The sequence below is a fragment of the Melopsittacus undulatus genome, chromosome 8, assembly GCF_012275295.1.
Source record: "Melopsittacus undulatus isolate bMelUnd1 chromosome 8, bMelUnd1.mat.Z, whole genome shotgun sequence".
Taxonomy (NCBI): domain Eukaryota; kingdom Metazoa; phylum Chordata; class Aves; order Psittaciformes; family Psittaculidae; genus Melopsittacus; species Melopsittacus undulatus.
In genome coordinates, this window is record NC_047534.1 from 47,069,814 (window position 1) to 47,079,706 (window position 9,893).

The 9,893-nt window shown below is 40.0% G+C and overlaps 1 protein-coding gene across 1 annotated transcript; it reads left to right on the forward strand.

Moving 5' to 3' along the window:
* Positions 1–566: 566 nt before the first annotated feature.
* PLAU (plasminogen activator, urokinase) lies at positions 567–9,656 on the forward strand. Its single transcript, XM_005152667.3, has 11 exons — positions 567–646; positions 2,174–2,285; positions 3,271–3,328; positions 3,507–3,611; positions 4,142–4,307; positions 4,669–4,754; positions 4,847–5,036; positions 5,679–5,833; positions 6,794–6,934; positions 7,492–7,637; positions 8,482–9,656. Exons 2-11 carry the CDS (start codon positions 2,226–2,228, stop codon positions 8,674–8,676), a joined length of 1,302 nt encoding a protein of 433 aa, XP_005152724.2. The 5' UTR covers positions 567–646; positions 2,174–2,225; the 3' UTR covers positions 8,677–9,656.
* The last annotated feature ends 237 nt before the right edge of the window (positions 9,657–9,893 follow it).

The following is a 9,893-nucleotide window of genomic DNA, read 5'->3' on the forward strand; positions in this document are numbered from 1 at the left end:
CCCTAATAGATTCCAGCTGGCAGGAGGAATGCTCTGCAGCCCCAAATGCTCCGTGTTTCAGCCGTCAGCAGCTCCGGTAACACATTCTGGCCCAATACCCCCTCCCAGTGGGCTGTGCTTAACCCACACCTGAATCAATTTAATCCTCTACCAATTATTAAATCATGTGTACTTCTCTCATTATGGGTAGCCCCATATGAATAAAATATACCACCCTTATTCGTACCTCTGGGCATGTTTCAACACAAGTTGTTTTTCTCCCAGCTGTCACATCTTTTTTAATGCCTTTAGGTATTACTGCCCGCCGCGGGCAGCCCCTGCAGAGCGGTACCTTCCAACAAAGCTGTTTGCTCTCCCATTCTCCCCCGCCCCCCGAAACCAAACGAGCAGCATTCAGAATTCCCCCCTTGAGTCACGGCAGCAGCTCCGTGTTCGCAGCAGCACCGGAGCCGAGGCACTCGCAGGTCCCGGGGGGGCAGGCACGGCTCCGCCCCAGGGCGGTGGCAGCGGCGGCAGCGGCTGGCCCGCCCCAGCTCCGGCCTTTATAGCGCCCGCTCCGCGCTGTGCCGGCACCACTGCTTCGTGCTCGTACGGTACCAGCAGTTCTGCACCGCCATCGTTGTACTGTCCTTCGGCTCCTGCGCTGGTAAGTGCCGTGTCACTCGGACCTGAGTGCGATTTAAGGGTGGCAACACCAGGCCAAGGGCAAACAGAATTAAACGATTGCACTTTAAATTAAGAGAAGGGGAATTGCTTGGGTGATGCAGCATCTCAGCAGTGAGGAGATTTGCTCTGCATCCTACTGTCTAGTGTAGTTTTCACAAGAAATTTGCAGCACAGCTCCCTGTGATGCCAAGGTTGGGCCTGGGAAGCTAATTATGGTAACAAAGGGCAAACTACTTGCAAAGCTGCCAACTATACTAAAGATAATCATCTTAGTATAAATAATGTTGAAGGGAAAATATGCATGCTGAAATTTCAACTTAGTCTGAAAGGTGTGCATGTCCTGAAGCATGATCTGCTTTTTTGTGTTATGAAACCTCCTTGTGAGCAAAGGATTTATCTACATTAGCATTTTGGCTTGGATTGTGGCAGGTTTCCTCAAGTGAATCCAATGACTTTCTCTATTCCTTGTGTTTGGGCTCTCCCCCACCCCCGAATGGCTTTAGAGTACTTGCATTGTATGTCTTCTAAATAAAACCCCAACTGGGACATGTGCCCCAAGCAGCAGCAGGAATTCAGTCTGCAGGACCAAGCTAGAACTAGCCCCTGTAGCACTCTCTGAAGCAGTGTGGAGCAGGTCTCTGCATATACTCTCCTGCTGCATTCACTGCTTGCTGATGTAAAAAGAACCAAAATTCCTATGGAATCTCTTAAAATCCAAGTTTTCCAGTGTTCTAGAGCTGAGGACATTTAAAAAAAAGACAAAACCAAAACAAAAGAAAAGGCTTGTATTGCAACTTAAGACATAGGTAAAAAGACATACTGGCCCTTCATAGTACTCTTTCCCTATTTTTAAAAGCTAGTTCTTTTTAACAGTCACACCTGGGAAGGTTACTACATATGCTTGGCTAGAGGATCCAGCGGCATATAATAAATCCAGACAGAATATGTTCCAAGCCTCTCTAATCCTGTAAATAAGTGAGGTAACACCAAGACTAGACTCTTAAGAGTTTGCAGTGGCCAAAGGCAGCTGATGAACTGTCTAGGCTTATGCAAGTGCTGGGCATCAACAAGGCACAATCAGCAACTATAGAGGTAATGGGAAAATGAGCTTTCCCTTTCATAGCTTTTATGTGGATGGGTGGTGATAATCAGTTAAATGGGTACAACAGGTGGACAGCAGTGAAATACATCTGCTAACTTCCCACTGTGTTAGTTCAAATTGCTGAAAGTGAAAATAGATTTTTTTCAAGTTTCAGTTTTCCTTTTATCAGCTTCATTCAAACTCTACAAGAAGTCTGGCTATATTGCTGACTGTGCAGAAAAGCTTCAAACAATAACTTCTAATTTAATATATGGACATAATAAACAGGTATTCCACAGCAGATCAATGCTTCATTCTTCTGTCAGTTGTGTTGTGACTTATTCTGAAACTAGCCTAAGACAGCAGAAGCAAGAAAGTTAGCACTGCAAGCTATGACATGATGCAAAGTTCCTCTTTTATTTTCAGAATCAAAATATTAGGGATAGAAGAGGAACGAAGTGAGACGTTAACTGAGAACATGAAGTTACTCATCTTCCTCACAGTAACCCTGGGCTTGCTTGTCACGGGACTGGAGTCTGTGAGTTTTGAAATAAATGTTGGGGGATGGAGGGGGTGTCTACTTGGAACCACTTCTGGTTTTAATTATACTTCTGCTTTGGGTGGTGTAGCAGGCTTTTGGTTTGAATTCTGGTTTTGTTACCTTTGCTTGTACATGTGCATCTGCTGTACATATACCTCCAGGAAACATGATTTTGAACCCTTTAGTTTTTCTTCTGGTTCTGATCTACCCTAAGATGTCTGCTAGCATTTAAGTAGTAAAGATTTCATGCTATAAGAGAAATGTATTTTTTTTTATTTTATTTTAATGTAGTTTAGATCTGGACACTGAGTACTAAGAATTCAATGGTATTTCATGGAGTTGGGTATTGGGCCTTAACTATATTTCCACCTACCCTACTTGAAAGTGTAATACTAAAAGAGGAGTAACATATATGAATTTGACCATCATCTTGTATGGCAGCTCATACCTACTAGCAGAGCCATTCACCAACACTATGGAATTATATTGTTACTACCACTTGTTTTAGCTCAGGAAACCCCATGTGACCTCTAGGAGAAGTATACAAAAGGCCTAATCTTAATTCCATGGAGAGTATAATATTCAGCCTGCAAAGCACAGGCAGGAACTGAAGTACAGGGCAAGAATCTACTGTACTATAAATCTACTGGCTCTTGTTCCGTGGCACAAATGTGAAGCACCAAGGTCACTAAAATGACAGAGGCAGCTGGAGGATGCTGCGACTTTGCTGCACTGCTTGGTGTCTGAGAGGGAAAAGCTTCTGTGCCTGCTCTAGGGACAATGATCAGCTGTTTAGATCCTTATTGCAGCAATTACTACAATGATGATTTGATGCAGTGCACCAGCATTCTGGGGCTTATATGAAGGTGTTTTGTGGGTTTTCTTTTCCCTTCCCACTTCTGCTTCGCTCAGGTATGCAGTAGGGAATATAATCAAATCACATAAACAAAACTTTCCTTAATTCTTTTTTTTTTCCTTTTAGTTTTATAGCAAGAAGTACTACTACAAGTTCCCATATAAACACAGATCAGATCACAAGGGTAAGTATCTGCCTATTCTGCTTGAGCCTAAAAAGAATTTAACTTGCAAGTACATCTTGATACAAGGGAAAGACTCTAATGATACTTAAACACCTAAAACTTAGTTTGCAATTACATGTTATTTTACTTCACTATTTAAATGTATTGTCTCTAATTAGTGATGTCTTTTACTTCACAGAATGCCATTGTTTGAATGGAGGAACCTGCATTACCTATTACCTCTTTAGTGGAATTAATCGTTGCATATGCCCTGAAGGATACACTGGGATTAATTGTGAAATAGGTAGAGTATCTATCTAAACACAAAATTGATTGAAAAGATAAAAAGAGATGGGTAAATCAAAAATACAAAATGCTAAGTGAAAGTATTATCCATAAGCACATAACTGGAAATCCTTTAGTGATTTATGCTAAGTGAGCAGAAATAACTAATACTTTTGCAAAATCAGTATCTCTAACTTTTGTCCTTGTCTCTTGACAAATGTTGCCAACCTTGTCAAGTGTTTTAGTTTAGGGTGAAAAAAGTGAACTTGTTTGGGATTGTTCAGAAGCAGAACTGATTATATTGTGAAGTAAACTGAAACCATTAAAGAAGCATTTTGTATGCTTTAAAGCATAAGATTCTTCATAATCAAAATTCTTACAGAACAAATTTGATATGAATATATTAACTGGTCCAGATTTTGTGTAGTCTGTTGTAATAAAGTGTAATGAATTAATCTCTTTTTTTTATTAAAAGTATCCATACAGATTATTTCTGCCTCAGAAAAAATAAGAACAAGAATATGCTGCTAACAAAATTTATTTTATCAGACACCGCCAGCATGTGCTACACTGAGAATGGGGAGGATTACAGAGGAATGGCAACAGAAGATGAATGCTTGCCATGGGACCTTCCCTCAGTAATCAGCAGGGGTTATTACCATGCTCGTACCAGGAATGCTTTGCAGCTCGGTCTGGGCAAACACAACTACTGCAGGTAAGAGAAACACTGTGATGGCTTCTGTTGTCACAGCCCCAAAAGTGCCTCACATTATGGTACATGCTCTGTTTCTTAAAAAAAAAAAAAAAAAAAAAAAAACAAAAAACCTAAAAATATTTGGAATGTGACTCTCTGGAGTTCTTGCTTGCCACTGAAGCTGATCATACTGCAAAATTCCCAGTATGCAACACTAACAGGTAGCTGCAAGTTTTCTCTGGCATATCTTGCAGCAGAACACTTGTGGCCTTTACAGGACACTGTAATGTCCTGGAAAAAAAATGGTAGTACCTTAGAACTTAGTAGTAGTACCTTAGACTTAGGTAGACTTTATGAAAAGAATGCTTCCTTTCTCTTCCAGGAACCCCAATGGAAGGGACAGGCCCTGGTGCTACACCAAAAAGGTATACACCATTCAAGAAACACCCTGCAACATGGCAAAGTGTGGTAAGTAACATCAATTTCAAGACTATTATTATTTTTAATAGCACAAGGTTAGTGCAGTGTTAAGAACATCTGAACAAAATTTCTCTTTGCAGGGCATGCATGTGGTCAAAGAAGCATGAGCAAGTACTACAAGATTGTTGGTGGAAGCCAGGCAGAGGTTGAGTCTCAGCCCTGGATAGCTGGCATCTTCCAAAACATAAGGGGCATTGACCAGTTCCTGTGTGGTGGCAGCCTCATTGACCCTTGCTGGGTGCTTACAGCAGCACACTGTTTTCATAGTCCGTAAGTTTACCATTCCACATCCTTCTTATTTGCAACTTTCTTCAAGTGATTTCTTTGCATGCTGCTCACTGAGTAACCCTTCAAAAGGTACCATAGTAAGAATGCTCTTTTGAGCAAAATGAGAACAGTAGCTGTAAACATTATTAATAAGCCTCTGGGAGCCCAAGTACAGCAAAAGGAGCTATAGCAAGATAACATTTTGGTGGGTTTTGCAGTTTAAACAACTTTAGCCAAAACTGGAGCTAGGATTTCAGTTTTACCTTTGCTGTGCACAAAACTTAGTTATTCTGAGAGGTGAAGAGCTGTGGAGCAATACATTTATGGGTGGATTTTACTGTTCTTGAGGGAAGCTAATCTTTCTGGTATCTTGTAGAGGATTCTCATCACCAGTGCCTGGCATTAGTGGCAGCTAAACTAGGCGTGCATTTCAAAAATGCCTATTTTTTTTTTTAAGGTAGATGAACATCTATCTTAAAAATTGGGATGCTTTCCTTTAGAAATACTGCATTAACTTTCAAAGCTGTCTAATTTTTTTTTCTTGTCAGTGTTAAGATGAACATGAAACAGAACTGGGATTGTATCTAAGCTGTTGACTTTGCTCTCAAGCTGGTGATCTTCATGAATCTCTTTACCCTCACTCAGGTCAAAAAAACCCCAAAACAAATCGGCTTACAAAGTCTTCCTTGGAAAGTCCATGCTGAATGTTACTGATGATAAGGAGCAAGTGTTCATGGTTGATGACATCATCACTCACCCTGACTTTACAGATGACACCGGTGGCAATGACAATGATATTGGTAAGTGTGATCTTAATATGATCCTTTAAAAAAAGAGGGTAGCCAAAGGCTGTGTGATTGTGGCATACATTTTCTCAAAGAAGTAGAACCAGAGACGAGATGAAATGGAACAGGAGCTAGGCACCTCTGAGAACTAGGCTTATGCAAAGAGCAGCTTTTTCACTTGTGTAAACTTGGCTTGTGTCATGTCTGATGCATTACTTGGTATGCAGTCAACTATAAGCCTATCTTATCTCTGGACTTGTATGAAGCGTGGCTTTTCCATAATCCCTGGTGGCAGCATCCCACTTGTATCTTATTCCGTGTCTACGGAGATCACATTATGTATAGAGAACAATGAAAAATGAATGCATAGTAGGTTTCAGCATATAGTAGGGAAATGTCATATCAAGTACCACATAAGCCAAAGGCTATCCAAAATTAATTTGGACTTTTAAGTCTCTCTAACTTTCACAAACTTATCCCTAAGCCAACAAAGTCGGAGAGATGGTTGCAATTTGCACTCTTGCAATTGACACTTGGAACTCCACTACCCCTTCCAAATTCCTGCTGCTAAGGAAAATGACTCAGACTAGTTTATTAAGCCCTTCTGGTGAGAAGAACAGTATAAACTGCCCCCTCTTCAGCAGGGCAGCAGATGCTGCCATCTACAGCCAGACAGGAAACTGAGGTTTTCAAACATCTGAAGATAACACTTGTAGAAGAATCCTCTCTGAGCTATCAGTCCCTGTCCTTCCAGGAAAGAGGTTTAAGATGGAATGTTTGCAATTCTAGTGCTGGGAAAATTAATTTCATTAATAAGTAATGATCCACTGTAATTCCAAAAGCAATGAGAAGAACCATATATAGCCAGAACTATAACTGAAACTATTCTCATTATCTCTATCTAATACTCCTATTGTCAGAAAACTTGATCGGGAGGAAAACTTACTTTACAAATTTGTCTGACTTGTCTTGTAGCTTTGATAAGGATAAGAACAACTTCTGGACAGTGTGCAGTAGAATCCAAATATGTCAGAACAGTCTGCTTGCCAGAGAAGAACCTTTACTTAGCAGACAATACCCGGTGTGAAATAGCTGGCTATGGGAAACAAGAATTTTGTAAGTGAATTACTTCTTTCCAAAGTTTTACTTCCACAGTATGGGAACAGATGTTTCTATAGTATGATCTGCAAAGGATTGAAAGCTTCTTTTCTATTATTCTATGTACTCCCTGTGCATCTCTTGAGGATTCTTTGCTATCATCTTCTCTAGTTATCCATGGCATTTCCTACTTCATGCTGCTCACTTACAATCATACGAAGATGTAAAACACAGCAATATTTTCATTTTTGATGTGGTGAGGAGTAGGAAAAAATTAAAGCTGTGTTGGAGAATTCACAAAGGATTGCACTTGTACCGAACTTCCTTCACAAACTATCAAACTCTTCTGAAATCTAAGCTTTATAGCTTGTGTTTGGCTTACTTGTTTTTCTCTTTAGCTTACTCATTAACAGTGAAATTAAGCTGCAAAGAAGAGCCTCAAATTGAAAATTAAATGGCTATACAATCTCTTTTCAGAGCTGAAAGTGGGTGTTCTGGGATGTTTTAGTTTTGTTGTTGGTTGGGGCTTTTTGTCTTGGATGGTGAAAATAATTAAGTCATCTTTTTATTTGCAGATGACATCTATGCTCAAAGACTAATGTCAGCCACTGTAAACTTAATATCACAGAGACAATGCAAGCATGAGTACTATGATAGTATCAGAGTTACTGACAACATGGTATGTGCTGGAGATCCCATGTGGGAGTCTGATGCATGCAAGGTAAAACTTGTTTTATCTTCCAAATAGTTTTGGATGCATGTACACTATAGGCATCAGCTGCTGGTATCTGTAATTCTACTAGTGAGGGGAGTCTCTCTATGTAGTAGGAATTTAGTACATCTGGTGTAGTCAACCTGTAGTGTGGCCAAACATGGAGGAGGGTTGGGACCTAGAGTTAAGTGTTACCTCTTCAGACAGCCTTTGGAGACACAAGAAGTGTGGTGTCTCAGCCATTGTTGCTGTTCAAGGCTTTATTTACAACCTGTTAAAGCAATTAACTGGTAGATAATTATCGGAGGAATACAGCAACTATTCTGATCTCAGCTTGCACTTAATACTAATGATAACTCTGCAGAGGGATAAAAGGTGGATTACAGGTGGATGCTAAGCCCCTTCACAGATTCCTCAATACTACATTTATTTCCCTGCACCCTTAGTGGGCAGTGTGGCCACAAGAACAAGTAAAAAGAATAAGTGCTGTCTCTCTGTTCATAAGGACTTGAGGACAATTGATTCTTTAAAGAATTAGGTATGTGGTCTTTAACCTTTGTATCACCAGCTTATTATATGGTGTTATAAACTTAGGATGAAGTGTTACGTGCAAAGTAGCTACTTTCTCTGTTCCCTGCTGGGATGGGGCTAGAAAACTACTTATGCTACAGACTTTTCAAGTCACAGCAGATGCTGAGGCTTCTGTTCCATGTATGCAGCACTCTTGAAAATCAAAACTTTAGCTTGTAGCTATTGACTAGCTTGCTTCACTTTAGGAAAACAATTGCAGGCTCCCTGTTACAAAGGCTCCATCTGTAGAAAATGGACTAATATGTTCTTTTTCTGTTGTCAGGGAGATTCTGGTGGCCCCATGGTCTGTGAATATGATGGCAGGATGATGCTTTATGGGATTGTCAGCTGGGGAGATGGCTGTGCGAAGAAAAACAACCCTGGTGTTTACACCAGAGTTACCAGATACCTAAATTGGATTGACTCCAATATGAATGCAGTAATTGCCAAGAGCCAGTTTGTTCCTGAACCAAAGTGACTTTTCTACAGCTGGACTCAAATGAACAAGATTAAGCCTATACTGATGCCAGAACATTAAGGTTCTGAATGTCATAAGCGGCTTTCATTTTAAATGCTCATGTGGTCTGCCACTAGCATCAGTGTTCCTGAGGCGGAGAGGTGGTCAACATATTAACTACACTGAATTACCTGAAAACCACTCAGTGGGAAGCTAAGCTATTTAACATTTAAATGAGTATTCCCATGCACGATATTATGCATATCAAGTTACCTACTTCACTTATGAACCAGCCTTTAGTCTGGAAGTATTGGTACAGTTTTAATTTATTTAATTCAAGTATAGATTTTATACAGGGCCTGAGTTTAAAATCTTTCCACAGCACACTGAACAATACTAAGACTCAAGTCCTAGATATCTAACCTGTTAAGACCAATACTGAGAGGGTGATCAGGATTTGCATCAGAAAGTTGAAAGAAGCAGCATCAGCATTACCATTACTAGTATGTGAAGGATTATCACATTGGACTAAGGTGAGAGTTGCTGCATAGGGTTCATTGCTATAGACCAAATGTAGTAAAGTATTGAGGATGGCACCTATAGCTGTGTCAGCATCACACATTCTTAAGAATACATTAAGAACTGTGCTACAAGAAGGCATATTAGAAACATGACTTCCAGGTCCCAGGTGCAGGTGTCTGGGTTCCCTGGAACGTCTGGTTATGCAATCTCTATGCATATGCAATCAGGAGAGGATATAAAGGCTTGGCCCTCACTGAATGCTGTGGATGCCAGAAGTCAAAACTTTCTTTCCATTCATTTAACTGATATTATATGGAAACTTTTTTTTTCACTAGTTTTATTTTTTGACTTTTTTTTATACATTTGAATTATTTGTATGAGGGCTGGAACCTCAAGTTTTATTTAATTATTTTTACTGCATTTAACTTATTGTTTGTATTATGGATGTTAATATCATTAAAGAAAACCTCTTGTTCTTATGTGTCCCTCCTCTCTTGAAATGGCGAAGGTATGATTCAAAAGAGAACTGTCATTACCAGATTGCAAAGTTCCTTGGTAAAACACAGTTGGATGCCCTGTTTACTTAAGCATCCAATGAGAAAAGAATGTCTCCTGCTCTAGCTATAAAACTGCATTTAATGAGATAAAGAGCTTAGATCCTCAGTACTGGAATTCATCCTGATAACCACATTGCATGTGCTTCAGGACTCTCCTCT